This window comes from Manis pentadactyla, chromosome 7 (genome assembly GCF_030020395.1).
Source record: "Manis pentadactyla isolate mManPen7 chromosome 7, mManPen7.hap1, whole genome shotgun sequence".
Classification (NCBI taxonomy): Eukaryota; Metazoa; Chordata; class Mammalia; order Pholidota; family Manidae; genus Manis; species Manis pentadactyla.
Window position 1 is genome coordinate 49,911,249 of NC_080025.1, and position 24,730 is coordinate 49,935,978.

General features: G+C 45.2%; 1 protein-coding gene across 4 annotated transcripts in view; it reads right to left on the reverse strand.

The window, feature by feature from the left end:
* Positions 1-24,730, reverse strand: part of HECW1 (HECT, C2 and WW domain containing E3 ubiquitin protein ligase 1) — a 374,060-nt gene that overhangs the window by 76,028 nt on the left and 273,302 nt on the right. For 3 of the 4 annotated variants that reach the window (XM_036918894.2, XM_036918893.2, XM_036918897.2), the window contains 5 exons: positions 22,266-22,367; positions 17,312-17,462; positions 9,969-10,111; positions 6,717-6,838; positions 4,579-4,764 (listed from right to left, as the gene is read on the reverse strand). In XM_036918894.2, the coding sequence (XP_036774789.2) occupies positions 4,579-4,764; positions 6,717-6,838; positions 9,969-10,111; positions 17,312-17,462; positions 22,266-22,367 (704 nt within the window). The remainder of the gene's footprint in view (positions 1-4,578; positions 4,765-6,716; positions 6,839-9,968; positions 10,112-17,311; positions 17,463-22,265; positions 22,368-24,730) is intronic. The other variant, XM_057504386.1, reaches the window with a different exon arrangement.

Sequence of the window (24,730 nt, forward strand, 5' to 3'; positions counted from 1 at the left end):
GTTTGCCAAATAACTATACTTAACCTTTGGTTTTTCAGATTTTCCAATCTGACTCTCCTTCCACCTAAATAGGAAATTAGCAGAACTGCCTGCCCTGCTTGCCCTGCACACCCACCCTCTTCCCACTCTCTCATCTTTTTTATTCAAGTCTGGGGATACTGATCCAGCTTGTTCTTACACAATTACTCCATTTTTAAAACCATACATATATTCTCATATTTTATTGAGGCTTTTCTAATATATTTTAAAGCATTTTAACAGCAGTTATTTGTATTTATGTATTTAATTATAATACCTCCACAGTCTTTTTATATTATGATTTCCCATTACTGATTTCCCGTTCTGCTTCATTTGTGAGCCATCTGAAGGATGGCTTCGGTGTTTTTTGCTTTTTTTTTTAGGATGGATAAGAGAGTAGGGGAGTTCTGACATCTCCCCTAAGCAACGAAATACATGCGGTTGTTTGCTAGGGTCTTCACACTGGAATGATAATAATTTGGATATAGGATTATTGGGCTACAAACTTTCCTCATTAATAACCTGTAATCACTGCACTGTGGATTTCTACAGTTTAGTTTTATGGATGGGAAACTTGAAGCTTGTCTGATTTTTACTCTTTAGTTGGTAGCTCTCATATTATCATGGATGTATATTGATAAGATTTTTAAAATCTCTATTTAAAGACATTCCACAGTATGTATAGATGTGGAATTGAATTAATTTTAGTATAACTCAGTGAGTTATAGTAGTCTGTGAATTAATCTGCCTACCTGAACCATTTAAGAACAGTTTTACTTTCAACAGTTAATAATTTAAATATTTATCTTTAATATTTAATTATTGCTATTGTACCTATTATTCTGGCTTTTTCTTCAGGAACACCTATAAGTCATTCACTCAACAGAGATTTATTGAGGTCATCTATGCACCAGGCACTATTCTAGGCCTTTGGGGTTTCATCAATAAGCAAGCAAAGAGCCCTGCTCCTGAGGATCTTAAAATTATGACAGGAAAAAGAGATCAAACAGCAAACACCAAATATGCAAATTATATGGTGGAGCACATGGGTTAGGGATCTTGGGGGAGGATTTTGGCATTAAACTGGATGATTAGGGTAGGCTTCACTGAGAACGTAAGAGCTATTTTTTTCTTTTTTTCAGCTTTTGCATTTTTATAAACCTATTCTTTGCTGTGTACAGTCTGATTCCTTCCTCTGCTTTGGCAACAGTTTCCATGTTCATATCATGTCAGTTCTGCTCTCTTTATCCCTATGTTATACATGTTGTTTTTTCTTGCAATCTTGAAATGTTTAGTTTCAGCCCACTTTCTTTTCTTTTATCTTGTGGTAATAAGAACACTTAACATGAGATTTACTTTCTAGCCAGTTTTTAAGTGTGCAGCACAGTATTGCTCACTATAGCACAAGACTGTGCAGCAGATCTCTAGCATTTATTCATCTTGTACAACTGAAACTCCACAGCCGTGGAACAGAGGCTCCCTGCTCCCTCCACCCCCAGCCCCGGGCCACCACCATTCTCTGTTTCTGTGAGATCGAGTGTTTCAGGTTCTCATATAAGTGGAATCATGCAGTGTTTGTCCTGTGACTAATTTCACTTAACACAGTGTCCTCCACCTTTACCCATGTTGTAGCATGTGTCAGAATTTCCTTTTTTTTAAGGCTGAATAATATTCTACTGTATGTCTGGGCCACATTTTCTTTACCCATTCATCCATCGGCAGACATCTAGGCTGCCTCCAGGTCTTGGCTCTTGTGGATAAGGCTGCAGGGAACATGAGCGTGCAGCTGTCTCTTCAAATTTTGATCTCGATTCTTTTGGATATATCCTCAGAAGTGGTATTGCCAGATCATACGGTAGTTCTGTTTACTTATATCTGCTTCCTCTCAGCTTCTTTTCTGTTTGTTGTTTCTTCTTGCTTAATACGAATCATGTACTCCTAAACCATCTTGTGGGTGATAAGCAGGAATCTTTTAAATTTTCTATTTTCTCAAGAAAATTATCCTCTAAGATGTGAATTTCCTTGGATAAAGATGGAGTCCTTCATCATTCTGTCATTATGTGTTCATTCCTTAGCAGAGCAGAGGCCGCCTCCGTCTCATGCCTGCCACAGATAGATGTCACCTGTCCCACCTCCCACAGCGGCTCCCTCTCTGTACCTCTCTGGATGATAAACATTCTGCTTGGCTCTCCCTGGAACCCACCCAAGGCCCACACATAGTCTACCCAAGTCAGGTGAGAGGCTGTGTCCTTTCTCAGAATTCCAAGGCAACATATGAGTCGGAAGTCATTTTGTTCACTGCTCCAGTCCTCCTGAAGAGGCACAGCTCTCAGAGCTCAGTGTCTGTGCCCCTTTGGGAGGATGGCCCCAGTCCTTCTGTTCCTCCCACAGTGCACAGTAAAAGTGAAGGCTGTTGTCTCTGAATGTGTCAATACAGCAAGAAGGAACAAGAACGTGATATAGTGGGACCTGCTCTGGCCACCTCCGAAGATGGCTTTTGCATAGAGAGCTATCGGCACACCATTCACCGAGTGGTGTTCCCAAACCCAGTCTCCTGGATGGCATGTTCTTTCCAGGTTAGAGAACTGAGCCTGGAGAATATAGTCCAGAAATGTTTTTCCCAATCTATTCCCATTGCATTAGCAATGAGGTATACTTTTATTTCCCCTCAGTTGCCAGTCTTGATCTTGGATTTTTGGGGACAGTTCCTCCAGCATTAAGAGCAAGAACAGCAGATATTACTAATCTCCTACATTATCATGGATTCCCACATTAACTTAACCTTTCACATCTTCTTATAAGCCATGAAGGCAGGCACCATTATGGCTACTTTACAGTAAATAAGGTGAGGTTCAGAGAGGGGAGGTGACCTGCCCAGGTCCCACGTTTAGAATGGGATGGGCTTGTCCACGTCCACGCCTTCTACCCCTGGTTGTACTCTCTCTCCTCCATTGTCCGCTCTACTGCGTGGATTGTGATAACACATTTCAAATTTAAGACTACTTTCCCACAGCAATTTAGTACTTGTATATCACTTTGAAACTGTCTGCCAACTGTGAGTTTTATGTGTGTTTTAATTAATAAGGAATTGGAAACACCACTGTGTGTATATAACTGAAAGCAAATCTCATTTCAGATTCAGACTTTTTTCTGTCTTGTATATGATGCTATCTCACTAAACAGAATTAGGGAGAAAATTCCCTAATGGGCATTTCAAAATGACTAAAACTCTTGGAGCACATCTCAGCTACTGTGCTTTCCTGCTAGTGTGAGGACTGGGGCCTGCACATACCATGGAGCATCGGGGCTGAGCATTTGGGGGCCTCTCTGGCATCCCACTGGAGCCTCTGCTGTTGGCATCCTTATGGGAGAGCGGCAGTCCTGGAATGCCAGGGCCAAGCAAGCTGCTTGCCTGTGTGTGTGCTTGTGCCCAGTAAGCGCTGCCTTCCTGGTTGTTGATTCATGGTGGCGCCCCTTGGCATCTTGGTAGATGTGGCCACCGCAGACCAGGGAGAGGTGGCAGGAGAATTCCAGCTCTGATTAGATGCTCCTTTACTCTCTGTTCCAGCTCGGGCTTCATTTCCCACCCTCACACATACCAACAAGTCCTCACAGTACAAATCCCTGTCGTTCTCCCAGGGGAGGCCATGTCCAGTAAAAGAGAAGGTCCTGGGCAGCAGCTTCTGGCTGTGGCTGCTCTGGGGCTCCACGTGGCATGTCCGCTGTTCACCTGCACCCGCAGAGGTGCAGGTCACAGAGACCCGCTGGACCAATGGACTTGTGTTGTGGACATGTTCTTTCTTCACACAGAAAGTCCGGGTCTGAGGCACCTGAAGGGGGTTGTGGGGTAGGGGTTTGAGGCTCTCAGGGGAGAGGAAGGGAGTCTCTCTATCAAAGTAACACAAGATTACACAGGGACAAATCTTCAGTAAATTGTTTGGCCTATCCTATAAATACACTGAGGTGATTGATGGTGAGTAAGAAAAAAACATGGTTGCTTTAGCAAACTCAGCTAGGCTTTTAAAACATTGCTCGAAAAGACCAGTAATGGTTAAGGTCACATAAAGGCACAATGTAAGCCAGTAACGTCGCATGGGCCCAATACCCACTGTCCCTGTTTGCCAGGCTGTTTTAATGAGAACCGAAATCTTATTAGGGCAATCACAATGAGGACTCTAATAATGTTACTCCCATTTAATGAGTAATTCCATTCCCTGAGAGTGAGCTAAGAAGGTAAAACAATAGGTTTCAAGTTTCAAACCTAAATTTAAAAGATGTAGACAGTAGTTCTCAACTGGGCACATTCTACCCTCCAATGTCACAACTTGGCAGGTGTGCTTTTGGCATCTGTGGGCAGAGGCAGGGATGCTGCTAAACATCCTGCCAGGCTCAGGGCAGAAACCTGCTGCACAGCTGACCCGCCCCTGCTCCGAGGACCACAGCACAGCCCTGCGACCAGGCTTTCCTGTGCTCGTCAGCCTCCCTCCTCTCTTTCTCACGTTCCTCTTCTTTGGGGAAAGAGCCCACTTGGCAAAAGGTCCACATGTCAGTCACACTCACCTTTCCCTGCTGGTCCGTTTTGATCTCCCAGCCCCGGGGCAGTTCGAGCCGAGTGTCTGCGAACATGTTGATGAAGTTCACCAAGTCCCGGTTGTGCTGGTAGCGCTCAAAATTGCGCGCGTCCCTCCGGACTTTGAGAATCATGTGCTTTAAGCAGGTGCTACTGGTGAAGACTCGGTAGGCACTCTGAGATGGGGTCAGGGCCAATGGGGGCAGGGAGCGGGGCATTAGGAAAAACAGACGGAGTACACATTGAGCACCTCGACATGCTGGGGCGTGACTGTTACACAGCGATTTATTGTGAGTCTTGAGAGGGGCGCCTCAGAGGCAGAGATCTTGCTCAAAAATTAAATGCACACCTTAAACACATGCAGAGCTGTTACAACCTCAGCTTTCCTGCTGCTAGGCAGCCTCCCACACTGTCTGCCTCCAAGCGCATCTCCAAGGCTGTCCCCTCCTCCCTCCCTCCCTCCTCCTCCCAGGGGGCTCTGGAGTCTGCCTCTACCCTTCAGCTCCTTTCTCTCCTTCTTGGCTCCTCTCTGACTGCCAGGTCCATCCTCACTCCTCTTATCTGTCTATAACAGGGAGCATTAACTTAGGGTACCTGGGGACTTAAGGCTGGACTTCAGAGGTCTGTCACTTCTTTGAACCCCATGTAGAAACTTTTATGTGTGGAGGGGATAGAGAAGGAGAAAGAAGAGTTTTCGGAGTTCTAATTGTGCCAAATGACACTTTTATGGTGCATGGGGCTGGTGCGTGTGTGGTGAGAGCAGAGCTGCTTTGGCCAGAGGGGCCCAGGGCCAAGGGCATTGGTATCTGGCATCCTTGTCCCCCTCTGTGATTCACCTCGGCACTGCGGGATGCTGCTCTGGGTCTAACCACTGAAGGTCCCAGAGGCTTCTCAAATATAATCTGCTAAAAACTGGTTTCCTCCTCTCCCGCCACAACCCCCATCACCCAGTCAGCGCACTGCACCGCGTAATGGAGACGCCATCTAACTCAGGTGCCCAAAGCAGAAAGGACCCAGACTTTCCTGAGTCCTCATCTCCCACCATCCCCCATCACAGCAGTCCCAAGCACTACTAATTCTGTGCAGAAATAGCTCCTGAACTGAGCTGTTCATCCAATGCTCCCAGCCCCTTCAGTAGGGCAGGCCTTGATTGGCTCTCACTGCAGCATTGCAGTCAGCTTCTAGTCTCAGCGCCCTCTGTCTCTCCTTCAATCCTGCCTGAGAACACACCTATCGAACACCCTGGTCTTGTAACACCAATGCCTGAGACTGCTGCTGGCTCCCGCTGCCACTGAAGTCAATCGAGGCTCCTCTTCATGGCTTACCAGGTGTTCTGATATTCATTCTCCACCCCTCCTCCTACCTCTACCTGTCCCCACAGGCCAGCCATGCAGGACCCAGCCCCAGGCCCCTCACAGCCACTTCCTTGGGGAAGCAACCCAATGCTCCATCTCCTGGGTCTGCAGAGGGCAGGCCATGTCCTGTCCCATTAGCCTGGCCTCTTCAGATGTCTGCTGCTCCACAAAACAGGGAACTCCTGCTATCGGTCTCACCCTGATCTGTCTTTGGGACTCCAGCACCCAGATCTGAGCCTGAAGCACAGAAAATGTGTGTCAAATGAGAGAAAGAATGAGCAGAGTAATATCATGTCATTGCTTTCTTGAAAATACCACAAAAAAAAAGAAGTGAAAAAACTGCCTGGGTAACAATCCCGTAACGTTTAACGTAAGCATGATAATTGAAATTATATGCATGTAAGTTTCTTTAATGAAATGATTTTATAAAATGATTCAGGCTGAAGGAAATCTGTCACTTCATGATCTTGCTCTTTCAGAAATTGAGCAATAATAAGAACATTTATTTCCAAACCACTTTCACTGACATTAACACTTGTGGAGCTAACGAACACCTGAAGGGCAAACAGCCTTCCCAGAACCAGCTTTTCTCCTTCTGGGGAGACTCACAGATTTAAAAAAGGGTAGCCCGAGCTGTTGTTGTTGTTTTTTTTGTCCTTTTCCTTGCCTGGGTTAAAGTGCTACCATCTTTAATCTATCAACCACTTTGCAAAGCTGTGTTTTGGGTCTTGATGGAAGCCAGGCAGGCTCCCTGTGCATTTTGGAGCACTCACATAATTGGCATGCAGCACAGTGAAGAACTCGGGGTTGGTGATGAACTTGACCGCTGGGGACTGCAGCAGCAAAGTGATTTTTTGTGAGGTCACTGGAGAAAGTGACCCTTCTCTCCTCAGATCTGGAAGAAGTGAAGCAAAGAAACTGGATGCACCGGAAAAAAGTTCTTTCAAATACAGTACACTTCTCTCCCCACATCACACACGTCTTCACCAGACAGCCGGAGCAAATGTCATTTTGAATACCAGATGTCACAGTGCAGGACCAGTAGTCACAGTATGGGACCAGCAGTCACGTGGGGGACCAGGAGTTACAATATGGAACCAGGAGTCACAGTGTGGGGCCAGATGTCACAGTGTTGGGCCAGGTGTCAGTGTGTGGCCAGGTGTGAGTGTGGGGTGAGTTGTCAATGTGGGGCCAGGTGTCACAGCATGGGACCAGGTGTCATTGTATGGCCAGGTGTCAGTGTGGGGCCAAGTATCACAGTGTGGGACCAGGTGTCAGTGTGTGGCCAGGTGTCACAGTGTGGGGCCAGGTGTCAGTGTGGGGCCAAGTGGCACAGTGTGGGGCCAGGTGTCAGTGTGTGGCCAGGTATCAGTGTGGGGCCAGGTGTCACAGTGTGGGGCCAGGTGTCAGTGTGGGGCCAAGTGTCACAGTGTGGGGCCAGGTGTCATTGTGGGACCAGGTGTCACAGTGTGAGACCAGGTGTCATTGTGGGGCCAGGTGTCACAGTGTGGGGCCAGGTGTCAGTGTGTGGCCAGGTGCCACAGTGTGTGGCCAGGTGTCAGTGTGGGACCAGGTGTCATTGTGGGACCAGGTGTCACAGTGTGAGACCAGGTGTCATTGTGGGGCCAGGTGTCACAGTGTGAGACCAGGTGTCAGTGTGTGGCCAGGTGTCACAGTGTTGGCCAGGTGTCACAGTGTGGAACCAGGTGTCATTGTGGGACCAGGTGTCACAGTGTGAGACCAGGTGTCAGTGTGTGGCCAGGTGTCACAGTGTTGGCCAGGTGTCACAGTGTGGAACCAGGTGTCATTGTGGGACCAGGTGTCACAGTGTGAGACCAGGTGTCAGTGTGGGGCCAGGTGTCACATCATGGGACCAGGTGTCACAGTGTGGGGCCAGGTGTCAGTGTGGGACCAGGTGTCACAGTGTGGGACCAGGTGTCAGTGTGGGGCCAGGTGCCACAGTGTGTGGCCAGGTGTCAGTGTGGGACCAGGTGTCATTGTGGGCCCAGGTGTCACAGTGTGAGACCAGGTGTCACTGTGGGGCCAGGTGTCACAGTGTGAGACCAGGTGTCAGTGTGTGGCCAGGTGTCACAGTGTTGGCCAGGTGTCACAGTGTGGAACCAGGTGTCATTGTGGGACCAGGTGTCACAGTGTGAGACCCGGTGTCAGTGTGGGGCCAGGTGTCACATCATGGGACCAGGTGTCACAGTGTGGGGCCAGGTGTCAGTGTGGGACCAGGTGTCACAGTGTGGGACCAGGTGTCAGTGTGGGGCCAGGTGCCACAGTGTGTGGCCAGGTGTCAGTGTGGGACCAGGTGTCATTGTGGGCCCAGGTGTCACAGTGTGAGACCAGGTGTCATTGTGGGGCCAGGTGTCACAACATGGGACCAGGTGTCACAGTGTGGGACCAGGTATCAGTGTGCTACCAGGTGTCACAGTGTGAGACCAGGTGTCAGTGTGGGACCAGGTGTCACAGTGTGAGACCAGGTGTCAGTGTGTGGCCAGGTGTCACAGTGTGGGACCAGGTGTCATTGTGGGACCTGGTGTCACAGTGTGGGGCCAGGTGTCAGTGTGGGACCAGGTGTCACAGTGTGGGACCAGGTGTCAGTGTGGGGCCAGGTGTCACAGTATGAGACCAGGTGTCTGTGTGGGGCCAGGTGTCACAGTATGAGACCAGGTGTCTGTGTGGAGCCAGGTGTCAGTGTGGGGCCAGGTGTCAGTGTGGGGCCAAGTGTCACAGTGTGGGACCAGGTGTCACAGTGTGGGACCAGGAGTCATAGTGTAGGACTGGGAGTCATAGTGATAGTACCAGGAGTTACACTGATCTGATGAGGAGTCACAGTGTAGGACAAGCTGCGGCAACTGAGGCCACCTCAGGCCAGCCAGCCGAGGCTGATTTGATAGGTCAAGATGTGTGCCTGAGCGCAGGGGCACCTGACTATCCGCCCAGCAGAGCTCAGCTCATGGCCCACCTGCAGGACTGGGAAAAATGCAACGTTATGAGTTTAAGCTATTAAGCTTTGAGGTGGTTTGTTACACAGCAGATGCCAATGGATCTAATACCAAATCCAGAAATAAATTTCCTGTCCCTTCTTTCACCATGTTTTATTACCACATCTTTCTCAGAGGCCAAACAGACAAATTATTAAAGAAAAACCTAACTGTCAGTTCAGTTGGTATATCTGGTAAAACGAACAGGACGGAGGCAATCACAACTGCTGGGGCACGTGTGTTAAAGGCATGTAAAGATTGCCTGTGAATGCCACTCTCCACAGTGCGGGAGAGAGCAGAGCCCAGCAGGGCTGGGAACGTGTGCCTGCTTGCTCAGCCTTTTCTCTGAGCCTTCAGTCAGCCAGCATTTCCCACTGAAAAAGAAGTGGATTACTAGGATGTCACTGTGATAATCTTAGGTTACTACAGATCTAAAAAGCAGAAGCCCACCTCCTGTGCCCTTTGGACACTCTCATCTGAGTTTTACTCAGGCAAATTGAAAGAAATGAATGCCAGCCTCCTGGGGGATGCCTCACCTACAGTATTTGGTAAAAAGGCTCTCAGGCAGAGTGCCAAACCATAGCTCCCCGGAAAACCTCTTTATTCGTGGGTTCCTCCCCCAGGGGGATTGTATTTAATTCTCAATGCAAACAAATAATTATTCTTAGTGTTGGCATGTGGCCCCTTTGAAGTCAACCGTGAATATTTATTCTATGGTTATTTATAAGTGGTAAATCCTTAGGACACCAACAAATGTACTTAACAAGAAATGATTCAGCCACTGAAAAAACTGCCTCAATGTACAAGTTCTCTCCACTGTGAATCCACTTCCCATTTACGTTCCTGGTGGGAAACTTGTTTGTTTTGTGCTGCTGGCACCAGACTTCTTTCTCCTCCACCCTAACCTCATCCACTCCTTGACCCTCTTTACCCCGAGGCGCAGTGCCATCCCACAAGGTAGGAGAGGGGCTCACACCCTCTGTCACACAGCCACTGGCCACCACCCCAGCAGTCTGGGGACCCCTCCTTTCATACCTAAGCTCGACTGAGACGATTCGGCCTCTGAGTCACTCCCACCACCTCCACCGCTGCCTCCCGTGGGGATTTGCTCACAACTTTGGCTGCCAGCATCTTCTTCAGTCCTCTCTGTTGCGATGGTTCTCTGAATATTCTGATACCTTTGCATCAGAAAATGGAAAGATGGAGTTAACTTTTGTTTGTTGGCTGATGCTCTGCAGCAGATAACTGGGGACACGTGTAGAGAATTGTCTTGAATGTCAGGAGAGAAATGCTTAAAATTCCCAAAGGACACTCAAAACAATAAGCAAGACAAGGGTCTCTGGATGATCTGACTTCATTTTGATTTGTAATCTATGATGAGTTTAGAGTATGGTGTCTTTAAAAATATCAACCCAAACAGTAGCTACCCATAAAAAACCACCTCTGCCCTGCACGAAACCAAATTGGGCTAAACCTAAAATAATGGGGTAGGAAGCAACTTAAAACATTACAACTAAGCTATCAAATTACTTCTACGTTACGGTATGAAGTCTACAAACTAGTGTCATACTCTTACATGTTTTTATTTGGCAGTTAATAGATATGACTGGCAGTTTGTGGAGATATCACACAGCAACAGCAAGCTGGCAGACAGATACAGGTTTCCTGGTCATTGGGAGGCTCCTCTGATTTTTCTTCCCAGCTTGGGAACTGGCCAGTCCATCAGCCAGGCAGTCACCTTGCTGAGTACTTACTAATTATTTACTAAATCTTCCAGTGTGCCTAGGCTGTGTGCTAGACGTTCAGATCAAAAAGGAGACTAGAGTACGAAATCACCCTCTGAACACACACAGTCAAGACCGAGCAAAGAGGGGAGGGGCTCTAGCAATGTGGAAAAGCTAGACGTGAAAGAGGTGAGGGTATGCAGATGGGAAAGCACCTAAGGTACTTTCATTTTGAGGTTAAGTGTGAAATTGCTGGGGAGCAGCATTGAGCGGGACGGACTGGCAGCAATCTGCATGTTACCCTCCAAGCACAGCTTCTCCAACCTGAGCTGTGTCAGAATCATGTAACGGCCCCACTTAGAGTCTTAGACTCTGCAGCCCTGGGGGTGGTTTATAGCTAGTTCCCAGGTCACACTGATGCTGCTGATCATGGGACCAGCTTTGAACACCACCGGGTAGCTGGGCAGCTGCTGGAAGAGACAGTTCAGTGATACAGAGAATGGTGACCCCTGTCCAGAGGTACAGGCACTGGAGGAGAGCGTGGAGTCTGGGGCACTGCAACAGCCAGGCTGGCGGTGGTACAGGCATGGGCCCAGGCCGGGGTGGTGGATCACACTGGCTCTGGAGCATGCTGCCAGGGGAGAGAAGCACCCCCACACTGCAGAGATACCAAGATCTCCTACATCTGTCCTCAAAAGACTCACAGAAATGTCTTAAACCTCCCTTGATAGCCTGCTCTGCCTAAACCATTCTATTTTGCAGGCATCCGTCTGGCTGTCTTACTTCTCTTGGCTCTGCTCTGCTTCTGACACCCCAGCCTCCCAACCAGGTGGCCATTCTTTTGCCTAATGTCTGAGCCTACTGAGGCACATGACTTTTTAGCTTCCCTTTTCCTCAAAGCACAGGGCAAAGGGAGAAGAGGCTGAATTCAAGAGATATTTAGCAGCAGAATTTGCAATGATTTTTGTATGTAGGCTCAATGGGATTTGGGGCCTGGCTGGATATGGAGGTTGAAGAAAAGGGTGGAGACAATTGTGAAGTTCAAGGCTTCTGTTTAGACCAGGTGGCTGGAAAGTGGAATTGTCAATCCTGGAAGGGAGCGTGTAGGAGGTGGGTGGGTGGGTGGGGAGCGGAGGGGAGTTTCAGGAGTGGATTTGGACGTTGATTTGGAGGTATTTAAGGTCATGCACATGACAAGTTCAGGAGAATGCTGCCATATGGCTCTTGTGCCCAGGAAAGAGCTGTGGGGGTGGAGGAGGTGTGAAGAAGAGTAGGAGATGAGTGTCCAGGTAGCAGTGAACGACGAGGTCTCCAAGCACAGCCCAACATGGGGGCAGGCGGGCCACACTGTTAACACAGATACGGTCCACGGTGGCAGAGTTTCCGAACGCCAGTCACCTTGGCTTTGAAGAGGACTTTCCTTCTCAAGTGTAGTCTCCAGACCACTTGCAAGAGAATCCTCTGGATGAAGATTATAATTTTGGCTATCAAGGCAAAACTGAAGTCTGCACTTGTACCAAGTTTTTCAGGTAATGTTATCTACATCTAGGTTTGAGAGTCACCAGTGTGGGGCTTTCTTTAAGTTTCATTTTATGTAAGAGACTCAGCCACTCACTCCTGCCACCTGTCAGAAGACACCTTTGCCTGCAGTAGTTACTGCAAGGCAGAGCAGAGATGGCCTTTTACAGGAAAATGGGTCATGGGGCAGGAACAAGCCAGGAATTACAGAGACCAAGAGCTGTGTTTATTTACCCCTTCAGCACGCCTGTGGCGGGGAGGTCTGAGGCAAAGGATGGCTCTGTGTGATGCTGTCCCTGCTGGAACTCAGGGAATGTCCCCACGTGGGAGGGACAGGGGGGCCAGTGAGCCGCTGCTTGAGTGTGTAACCTTGACAGGGGAGGGGTGGGCCTGCTGAAGACCATGGGCACTGCTGTGGGACGGGTCCCCAAACGGCTCATGGCAGGTCGCATGTTCCAAAAATGGCTCAACGAAACCTTTAATCCCACAGGCTTTTCTAGCACCTCACTACTCTCCTATTAGGATGTAAAATCAATGTCCCCTTCCCTTGATCTGGGGAAGGTCTTGTGGCCACCTTGACTAATAGAAGATAATGTAAGAGACAGTTTGTGATGGAGCACAGTGGCCGTGCTGTGGGAGGCCCAGGCTGTGGGGAAGTCCAGGTGCAGACGTCTGCCTGACAGCCCCAGCTGAGGTCCAGCCCACAGCCAGCATCCACCTCCGGACATGTGAGGGCTGAGCTGCAGCCCCAGCCACCCTCTCACTGCAGCCAGGACATAACCCTGAGATGGAACTGCCTCGCTGAACCCAGTCAACCAAGAGAACCATGAGCAATAGGGATAATGATACTAATAAATTACCATTTCATCCACTAAGTTTGGGTGGTGCATTACTCAGCAATGAATGCCTGGAATAGGGCTTAGACAAATGTCAAGTTGTAGCCTCTCTTTGTGTTCCCAAAGTGCAGTCACGACAGGAAAGAATTTTTTGAGTAAATACAGTCTTATCTGACCGTAGAAGTGTCAACAATCCCACAACCTGCTTCAGTGGGGCCTTGCCTATCTCATGCCTTACTGAGTCGGCAGCCTCAGCTCCCAGGCTCCAGTTCCCACCCCTGGTCTTTGCTGAAGTGCAGGGACAGTTTTGGGGAAGCAGGACACATAGTGGTTTGTGGAGGGGGTCACTCGGTCAGCCTCAGAGGCTCTCTCTATTTAGGGATGAGAGAGGGAGTCAGAAAGCTGGGTGTCTCCTGTTCATCTCAAATTATCCTTCAATGGCCTCCCTTACATTTTTTTTTTTTTTTGCAGTAATGGTTTAAATATTTATATCACCTAAAGAGTTAATGAAAATTGGTAAGAAAATCAGCTGGACTGTCTAATTTGTAAATGGATACACACACAGAGGAACATACAAACACAGAGATAACCAAACATGGAAAAAAAAAAGCCTTCCCAAGCCATGCCCAACCACTGCAAACCAAACCAAACCACCAAAGCCCAAGAACAGATCATTCTCATGGGAGGAGCTACAGCTGGCATGAGAAGAGCTCATGAAAACAAAAGTTGACCCTCCAAGAAGGGAAATAGAGGAAGCAGGAAAACACCAGGAGCACCTCTTAAGTCAGCAAAACACACCAAAAGCTGCGAAGGAAGTGAAGCTATTGTTGCTGGCAGTGAGACCCCGGGACCACTTTAGAAAACATTGGGTAGGCAGTGATATCAGATACCAAGTCACGCTGATCTCCCTCGGCCTGCCCTTTGGGAACATAACCCGAAGGAAACGCTCTACTGGAAGACAATCGCAATACTAACAGGCCTTTGGGCCTTATCCAAAATACTGATGAAACACAATAACCAAAACATCACACTGTATGGTAAACTAAGTCAAGGAAATTACATCCACTGACTGGAATACTATACAACCATTTAAATGATTGTCTTAACACTACAGCAATGTAAACACACTTGTAATATAGTAGGTGAAAAACGAATCTAACACTAACTACATATTGGTATTATAACTATGCAAGGCCTGAGCATGCACAGGGAAATTGAAGACAAAATTTCTTGAAAAGCTTTAGGAAGTAGGATTGTAGATCCTTTTTTTCCCATTTAAACCTTTTTTTCAATACTGTACTAGTTATATCTGAATAACCAAAAAATCAACTTCAGTTGATTATTTAAAAGGAGAATACATGTTGTATTTTCTGCTTGCTCAGTAATATTTGTAGAGGTAGAGTTAGTTAGGTCACGATATTCTGAGAGTGCAGGAATGAATGCAGGAGACGGTTTTGTACTGAGTCCTGGTAAACTCTGGCACTGGGAGGGGCTGCACCAAGAATGAGTTCAGAAGGTAAGGACTGTGGCAGGAGGCAGCCACCACCCATCCTAGCGTGGCGCTGTGTGGACTGTTCCTGGGAGGTTCCAGGATCATAGGACCTTCAGGTTGGGCCTTTGCAGGACGGAGATGTGTACTGGGTGGAAGGCAAGCGGTGAGGGATTTCCCTGCAGTGGGAGTGTGTGGCAGAGCCGGGAAGGCTGGGAAGGGTGCACTGTATCTGGGGAATGGCCAAGTCTGAATGGGCACCGCACGCTGCTCTTGTGCACTCTGCATCTCGCAGGGAGTGTTTCCTTGCACAAACGCATTTGATTTTCACAATCACCCTCTCAGAGGTCAAGGGAAACTCCTTTGATGGGTTCCATGGCAGGTTGCCCCAAAATAGGCTGCTCTGGAGTAGTGATACTTTGAATTAAGGTTACTTAACAGCCAGAGCAAGAAGGGCGTGCTGACACTCCTCTGTCCCCCTAAAAACAGGGAATAGGCTCCCCCTGTGAAGGGCCCCACACACACCTTGGGGGGAGAAGGCATCCTCATCACTAGTCATGTCTCTGGGCCAGGGAGGCTGCATAAACAGACTTTGTTACTTCTTTACTAATTTCCTACCTCAAGTCCAAACTTCTTTGCCTTGTCAGTTTCTCACAAATTTTTTGTTTGTCTAAAAAGCACAAAAACTGCCTGCTTTGGTCACTTCTTTGACTACCCTATTTCTATGAGCTCCATACATGTGAAATTGCATTTGCTTTTCTCCTGTTAATCTGTTTATGTCTAAAGCAGCACCCCCCACCCCCGAAGAACCTAGAAGGGAAGAAAGGACAAGTTTTCCTGTCACACCTTCTTCCAGCCCTGAGAAATATTTCTATTTTGCTGCAGGACAGTGATCATTGTCAATTTCTCCCAGTAACTGCAGGTTATCAAAACACGACCCTGTGTGTGATCATATCTGTGATGGATAAGTCTGGCAGTACATTTCCTGTAGCTGCCGCTTCACACCAAGTCTCAGAAAACTAAATGCTTGAAAGCAATAGTTTAAGATAAGTACAGAAGAGCCTGATACTTATCTCAAGGTCATCTGATCTTCCCTAAGCAGGTTTTTTCACAAGAGATAAGCGCATTCTTAAACTGCTAAATTCCTTTTCTTTCTATCCGTGTAGATGGATACAGCAAACACAACTTGCTAGTCAGCGAAGGCTGCCTCTCCCAGCGTGTTCAGCTCCACTGGAAGCCACAGGAATTTACACATCAGAGCCTGCAAAACTTCTCCAGAGGCTTGGTTCAGGATGGATTTGGCCTAATTTTTATATTATACAACCTGAATGCCATGAACTTTCATGGATTTTTATGTCACAGGTCAACCTGCTCACTTCTGTTTCCAATTTGTTTTTTTACTAATCAAACTGCACCTCTCATAAGCAGATGATGCTGTCACTGTCCTTATTTCTTAGCCTCCATTAATAAGCTTGCTGTGTCCCCACATTTTTAGTTATAGGAATTTTGTTGCAAACACCACAAAGCACTGTCCCGTGGATTTTTGGTGCATTTGTATCGAAAGCTGGGTTATCACCAGTTATCTTCCTTGTAATGCTTTCTGTAGGAATGATTGTAGAGAAATTTGCTGTCAGTAAAATCCTTTCTGGTTCTTATTAATGAGCTAAACACTCGGGTACTGATGGGAATAAATGGAAAGCAAATGTCTTCAAAATGCTCAAGCCATAAAAAAATCTTGAAGCATGCTCCTCTCTGTGACCAGTAACTTAAATGAGTAACAAGAAGTTCAATTGTCTCTGGGTAGTTTTAATAGGACTAAATTGTGTACTTTTTTTTTTCTGACTGATACAGCTAACTTTCAAATGACATTTGCTATTTGTAGGGATGTCCCCAAATCCAGTTCTGTATTTTTTGTAGTCCTTCTTAACCTTTCCTTTATGTCATACTAACAAGATGGCATGTGGATACAACTGAAGTTGAGTCTTCAGTCTGCATTACTGGTTACTTAAAAGTATCCCAAAGCCACCTTCCTGGCGTTTGAGAAGCAAGATGTTGGATATGATGCTTATACTAGCTTATAGCATGGGAGAGATGCAATGTAGGGTTTCATTTGCATGTTAAAAACAAAATGACATCTTTATAAGTTCACTAGTAAGGGTCTAGATTTTAGACAAAACAGTCTTTATATTAAAACAATTCTCAAAATTGTTTTCAAACATTTCTTTTTCTAAGATAAAAGCTTTGAAGAATAATTATTTCTGAGAATTCAGCAATTATGGGACTAAGGTGGACATGAATACAGTTACTCATTAGAGAGTTTTTTTCCCCAGACAGCTTTTAGTATTCTGTGCAATATTCTTGGAATGTTTTCAACTGTTTGACTTCTGTATCCTCTTGAGAGTCTTACAACAGATATGGATCAGTCTCACAGAAAAATATGCATCCATGTATAATTTTGCATACAATTTCTGGAGAGTTCATGGAAGCTGACACCCTCACTGAGTACCTGGCTTGGGGTGGGGCGGGTGGTTGTCCATGGGCCCTTGGTTAAGAATACCTGTTTGCAAGCCTGGGCCATCAAGAAGTTCAGAGGATTCTCCATTATCAAATGACACTCAGGTTTAGCTTATTTTCTGCCACCAAATTCTAAATCTTGTTTTCCACATTCCTACTATGGATGGGTTTCTTAAAACACATAATTATTTTCTGGTCTCCTACAATCTGGGCAGAAGAGTGTACGAGGGGGTTTCTTTAGCTACCATTCTCCTTTCACTGTGGTTTCTAGGGGCTCACTGCATGCTGATCACCAACCGCCTGTTGAGTTGCTCCATCTGCTGGATGGACCCTGATCTCCGCATCCCGTCGGGGGTGGCTGCCGCTGTTGGACGCTGCCAGGTGGTCGTTCGGTTCACATGATCCACATAAAAGACTCGCCCATGGCTGTCAATGCGAGCTTCCCAGTCTAGTGTGTAACAAAAGGCAAAAAGAAAAATCAAAGACAACTACTGATCCATGTGAAACATACCACTTTCAGGTCTTCTGCAGGCAGAACTCACGGTTGGCTACTTGCTGAAGGCCAGACACGGCCCACAGCACTTGCTAAGATGTCTGAAGCACTGGCATGGAGTTGACAATCCAGAAGAGAGCCCATGGACTCAGATCCTCTGCTGGGCCATTTTGAACAGTAACTGTGGTTCCTCAAATAAGACCCATGTTAAAATTCTAATAATATTTGCAGAGAAAGTCTAACGTTTAATTTATTTCTGAAAAACTTCCATCCTCTCAATCTTGTTGCTACTCAGATGACAGCTGGAAGATTGGAGATCCCCCAGTGAGAGGTGACCCTCATGTGGGAGGTGCTCTCTTTGCTAAATCAGAGAGAGGGTGACTAGTCAGGGAGGGAATAACGGCCCTCATACGAACTACAGCTCTGAAACACTGTCCAGGTAACTTTAGATGGCCTCTGTCTAAAACTTAGCAACTTTCATTGATGACCATTCCTCTTAAGAGGGAGAAAAGGAGAATTTGATACCTATGGTTTTAAACTGTCCTTTTGAAAAGTTGTAAATTCACGGCATATATTCAACCCACCTGTGGCTGCCAAATATCTTCTGGTGAAAACCAGCGGAACCAGTCACAATTACTAACCAAACTTCAAGCTTTTAAATACCTTTTTGTTGATAAATAACCATCCTGAACAGTAGAGGGAGCCCATGGATAAGTTCCTTCACTTTTCAAATTAAAAGAAAAAAACAAAAATAAAAGATAGAAGCATAGATGATACACTACATCATACACGTAGGGGCTGGGGCGGGTGGAGTGGGCGAAAAAGTGTTCCAAACTGAGAGGGCTGGAGCAGTATATGCGTATCTGAGCTTAACATGGAAGGGCAGCGTGGGCTGTACAGAAATGGGCCGAGCTTTTAGAGTCCACATGTAAGATGTGGTGGAAATAACAGCTTCATGGTAAGTATGCTGAAAAATGCATTAGACTAAAGAAAAAGCAAAAATGACTGCAAACAGAGGAAAACCAGCCTTTAGAGTGAGAAAAGTCATAGCTTTGGGGAGTAGGTCAGATATTAACAATTGTATTGAAAAATTATCATTCAGGCAATGACATAGCAACTCAATTTCTGAAAATGAAAACCTCGGTATATTTGGTGTATTTATGGTTTATAGGTACATGGAATACCTGTGAACAATGTGGCTTCTGTCTGACGTTGACCTGAAGAATTGCCAAAGAATACCCAATAAAAGTGAAAACACCAGAAGGCACCCAATGTAATTAATGAGCAGATTGAAGGAAAAATGTGTAACTATATTCTAGAAGGTTTTGATTAAAACTGAGGACAAGATAATTCAGCTGTCAACTGTTAGCTGTAAATGTTAATCAGCTCACTGATGAAATTGTGTTTATGTGTAACTACTAGTTGCAGTTGGACAGCTTTTCTCTTGATCCCAATGTGACTGTCACCCAGCAAGGAATGAGCATCAATCTGTGAAGAGTATGGTGCCGTTGAGTTCACCTGAACAAACTCCTCTGCGCACCCTTCTGAACTAGAAACTATTCCAGGTCCTGAGGAATTCCACAGCTGAGTGACATGTGTCCTGCCTTCCAGGTGCCCACAGTAAAGAAGGCTTCCTTCAAAGGCAAAGCCCAGTCTCATAAAGTCTCCAAGGACAAATGCTAGAGAATCGTGCACTGATAATAGTTTCTCTCTGCAAGTTTCAATATTTCCAAATCACTCATGGAAAAGCAAGGCAAATTGGACAAGACAGAAAGGCCTTTGCAATACATTAAACATATGGAATGCATAGTCCTAATTATATACTCTTATAAATATTCAGAAAATAATAGCTAAGTGCAATTAGAGATTATAAGTGTGTTTTCTGGGTTACTTTGTACAAAATGTACTTCCACTTATTAGACAAAGATAAAATTTCCAAATGGATCTTCAGGCCTCAGCATGTCACATGGATTTGGCACACTGTGATGCCTAAACAGATTCGTGAAAACAATCCCTTTATGAAGCTGGGCAAGTTAGGATAATTCATTTGTGACTGAAGGACCTATCATGCACTAAATTATATATTTTCCATGAAATCTAAGAACAATATAGAGCCTACTAATGTATCTTTAGTTATTGTGCTAACAAAACCCTGTCAAATTGTCCTTTTTTTTTTTTTTTACTTTAACAAATGCAATGCCATGTTTCTCTTGAACTTCATCCCAATGGTCTTCCTGACATCACTACCTGCATGACACCTCAAGGACGACATGATCAAACCCAAGTTTCAGATCTTTCCCACTGAGACCTGTTTATCTGCAGCCTTCCCTTCCATCCCAGCTGAAGGCAATGCCATCCTTCTAGGTTAAAATTCTTCCATCATTCTTGACTCCTAGCTTTCTCTCACACATCACATCCAATCTGTCAGTCAATCTACTACAAAGTATATATCTAGAATCTGACTATTCCTCATACCTGCACTGTGTCCCCCGGCTCTAGCCACAACATCTCTCAATGGCAATACCTCATGTTCTGTCTCATGCTTCAATCCTTCCCCCTTCACAATTTAGTGCCAACACACAACCACCGAAAATCTCTTAAACCTAAGTCAGACATCTTCACTTGTCTGCTTAAAACGTACCATGACCCTGTCATCCAAAGTAAGCACCGATGCCCTTAAGAGTTCTCTGAGGCCCTGTGTGCTCTGGGTTCCTAATATCTCCCTGACCTCAGCACTCTGACTTCTCCCTTCCTAAATCTTGTTCAGACACGCTGATCTCCTTGCTTCTCCTCAGACCCATCAGGCAGGCTCTTCTCTTTGCTCAGAAAGCTCTCTCTCTAATACTCATGTGGACATCTCTTACCTCCTCTGAGTCTAGCTTCAAGTGCTGCCTCCTCCACGAAGCCAACTTGATCACCTTATTTAAAGTATGGTCAGCCACTACCACACACTCCAGATCCCCCTTATCTTAACCTGCTTTTGTTTTTCCATAGGTCTTATGACCATCTAATGTGCTATACTATTTTCTCATTTATTCTTTTTATTGTTTATTACTGTCTCTGTCAGACTAGACTGTAACCTCCTTGAAATCTGGGATCTTCATCTGTTTTGCTTTCCCAAAACAGTACCTCACACAGAGTAAGCATTCAATGAATATTTGTTGAATGAATGACTGCCAGTAGTGAAGATAGCCAGGTACTATTTGAGATTATCTAAGAAAATTCAGGTGTTAGGCTTCACTACCAACTTTTCTAGCATGTTTCAGTGTCTCATGGACAGAAGGGCAAAACCTATCTGGAGAAATTTGTTTTCATTGTTGAAAGCAGCTTATATCAAGTAATTCCTTAAAATAGACTTATGTTCAATTATTTAAAATATCTGTCTATATAACTACTTATTACTCTTGCATGGACTGGCAGTTAATTCATGCATGCATGCATTTTGATAGGTTATTTGTTGTGGGGAAAGTGTTTCATTCCTGGACAGAACATCTTGTAGATATTTCTCAGGTAAGTGCTAAATAGGAAGTATCTATAGTGACACTAAAACATTACTCTTCGTTAATGAAATATCCATTAATCAACGTCTAAATAAAGAACAAAATCAGGTGTCAAAAGTTAAAGGACATCATGTTTGGCTTGGCACCCCCGAAGACAAATATGGGGTCCTTTCAAATGTCTACATATTAAAGGTAGTCATTGTTTTCTCACTGGTAAACTGCAATTAAATAGGAGAAGAATGGTGTATACATAAAATATATTATATTACCATGAATAAGCACTTCTCCTTTTGAAAACTGTAACCTCTTAATGTAAGCACAGATAAAAGAATGGAAAGAGGTATTGATTCCTTGCATCCTGGAAAGACATGCAGTTGTAAAATGTGTCAAATCCTAAAGGTTACCTTTGCTTGAAAAACAAGCCTAAAACAAAGTAGAGATATTCTAGAATTCGTAAGTGTACATGACACTAAGTGAATATAAAATGTCTGGGGTGTCAGTTCCTCATTACAAATTTATTATAATGGAGTAGTATAAGTTTAAAGCTGGAATGATATCTAGAGACTACCAGGTCCAAATCTAGCATTTCTCTAACTGAGGAAATGAAAGCCTTACTTCACAAATAGGAAAACTGAGTCTCTGAGAGAGTAAATGATTTTTCCAAGTTCAAATGACTAGTCAAGTATTTATTAATTACATACTACAGTTACAAGGAGAAAATGATATGGAATTCTTTCCCTAAAGATGATATTTTGCCTGGAAACCCTTAAGAACCAGAGAAGAAATTTGAGGCTGTTAGCTATTGATACAAGTTACAGTATAACTTGCAAGTTCACGGGTCCTGATTGATTGAAATATTTTATTTTATGGAGTTACTTGTGACATAACAGATCTGACGGAGAGCAATGGGAATATTCCATCTTGAACTGCAAACTTGTAAGTATAAAATAGTACGATTTGGGACTTAAGGGTCACATGCAGTTTGCAAGGACTAGTCAAAGTCTTGTAAAGAAATGGTCTCCATTTCCAAACTTGAGGGGCACTGGAAATACTGGGTTATCTCTTCAAGATCACATGCTGAAACCATTAGTCAAAACAAAACAAACAGTTTTTCCAGTAGGTGCCATATTGGTTTTTGATATAACCAGGTAAGGCATGGAGTTGGGAAAGAGTTTGGATGTTTACATACAAGTTCATACTGACCTGTTTAGACTTGATAGGAAGAGTTAGGATATAGATTTCAAAAACTAAAGCTTACTTGGTGGAAGAGGCTCATCGATTGTTGGGTAGTGATGATGTTCGGGCCTCAAGGAAGGAAGCCGGCTTACTGGCTGGGAATTATGGAGTATAGGACATTCACCTATGGACAAGATAGTCAAGGCATTCAGGTTCACTCACGGCTGTGGCAACGTCATTGAAAAGCATGACTGGAAAACAAATGACTACAGGAAATCCCCAGAGTGGGCAAAAATCTATTTTTTGTGTCAGTTTGCTACATTCACAGTCATTCACAAAAGAGGGAACAGAGGGAATTATTATTTTTTAACCCCGAAGAAAATAGCCAAACACTTCATGACTATGATCTATCACACAGACCAATATGTAGGATCAGGGTCTGACTCTATAACCCCCTGAATCTTGATGGAAAGGGACAGAAAAGGGACACATCAGAAAGGGGCACAAAAGAAAAATAGCAGAGCCCAACTTTGGCCCAGCCAAGGAAACAGGCCTGTTTGAGGCAAGTGCAGCATTTATAAGGCCCCATAAGAGCTTGGTAGGCCTGTGCAAAATTATAGCTCCGTATTTAGATAGGTTTCATCCGAGGGCTTCCAAGAAACCATTTTTCAGATTTTGCTTTTGGAATGAAACTCGTAGACGGTGCCTTTCCAAGATGGGGTTTAGGAACTGGTGGGCCAAGAAGGTAAATTTCTGTAGTATGGAAGCCAGAGGCTGGGGTGGTGGTTGAGGAGCTGTGGGGTCTCATGATTGCTCCAGATTATTTTGAGGAAGAAATCAGATAAGCCAGGGTGCTCTGGAAAGAGAAAGGACAAGAGACAAAGGAAGTAGATAAAAGGCAGAAAGACTGAGACAGGAAAACACAGAAGTGGGAGAGAAGGAAAAAGACAGATGGACATGGAGAAATTTTGGAGATAAACATACTCACAGAATACATGCCTCAATTATTATAGACATAGCTAATATTTTTAGCCAGACTTAAATAAACTGAACAATGTTCTAAAATGGTGTTCCTGTTTCATGATATCCTCAGGTCCTGTAACACTGCCTATAGAGTGGCCGTGTGGGTGGGAGGCCCGCAACACCTGCTGTTTGGTCACATTATCAGAGACAAACACTCTTGAGTTTTGGAGAGCTACATGGGCCCAGGCCATGTGGGAGCCACCATGCAGACTGGTGTCCCTCTGTCTCACAAGATCCTGGCTTTCTTGCAACAGTCTCTATTAGCCAGAGGACAATGGTCATGCCTTCTCTTTCCTGAACCCTTCATGGCTGATGCAAATAGCAAGGGTTCCATTTTCCCTTGGATCAAAAGGGAGAGAAACTCTGAAAGATAGTGGTTAAGGCTTCATGGGATCTCAAATTTAAAATATTTTCCAGAACACCCATAAATGGAAAGGGCAATTATTCTTACTGTAGATCCAGAGGACTGAGTTTAAAAATTAATTAGGAAAGAAGTTAGGTGGGTGTAATTTAGCAGTATAATTACTAGAACTAACTTGAAAATGAAAACAGAGATGTACTTAGGAACAAGGGGTCCTTTTAAATGTTGACTATATAACATGATTTCTTGTGCAAACCCTGGTATGTGACTCAAATCCTTGGGGTCCTCTGAGACTAAATGTGAGGCAAGGTGCCCCTCAGGCCAGCCTACAGCTTCCTGAGAACTGACTCCTGTTACAAGATGGGCTGTGTTTACCACACCCATGTTTGTCTTTATATGTGCTTTGTGTCAGCAAAGAAAGTACAGTAGGTACGGTTGTTATGTCACCAGCTGCAGTATTTTAAATTTAGGTTCTTTAGAGAAACAACAAACTTACCTCTCATAATTAATTCAACAAATCAGGTTAATTACTCCTCCAAGCTAGTAGAAATGCAATATTGTCGCCTGCCGGGGTTAATGGTGCTGACCCCGCCTGCTTGTGAACCCCAAGCAAATGGAATGATGTTACTGATGCAGCTCAGGCCACGGAATGGAGGGAGCGCACAGAAGCAGCAAGCAGTTCTGTTCTGCACGAGGCCGTGGCTCCACACAATCACCCTCCTCTCAAACACAAAGCAAGTGTGCAGTCCCGCTAGAACCTCTGAGAAGGAAACACATTCCACTTTTAGAGTTAGCCTCCCTGCTTATCTGCCTGGAAGAACCATCATGCACTGAGAGGCCAAAGACTTATACGTATCATCTTGCTTAAACCAATAACCCTTTGAGGCAGAGTCTACATTTACACCCACTTTACACAAATGCAGCATGGAGCATTCAGGTAACTTGTGGCTAAGAAGTGGGACAGAATATAAACCCAGGGGCCCTGACTCCAGGGCCTGAGCTCATAGATTGCTCTTTTCATCTGATCTGCCAAAGGTTTTTAAAATGTTATTTTATGTTGACATGTTCATAAAGGGAAAACAATCTAAATGAAGACAAAGAGTCCAGTTTCCATAAATGGTGGCATGGGTTGTGTGGGCATGGGTACCGTAAGTCTACCTTGG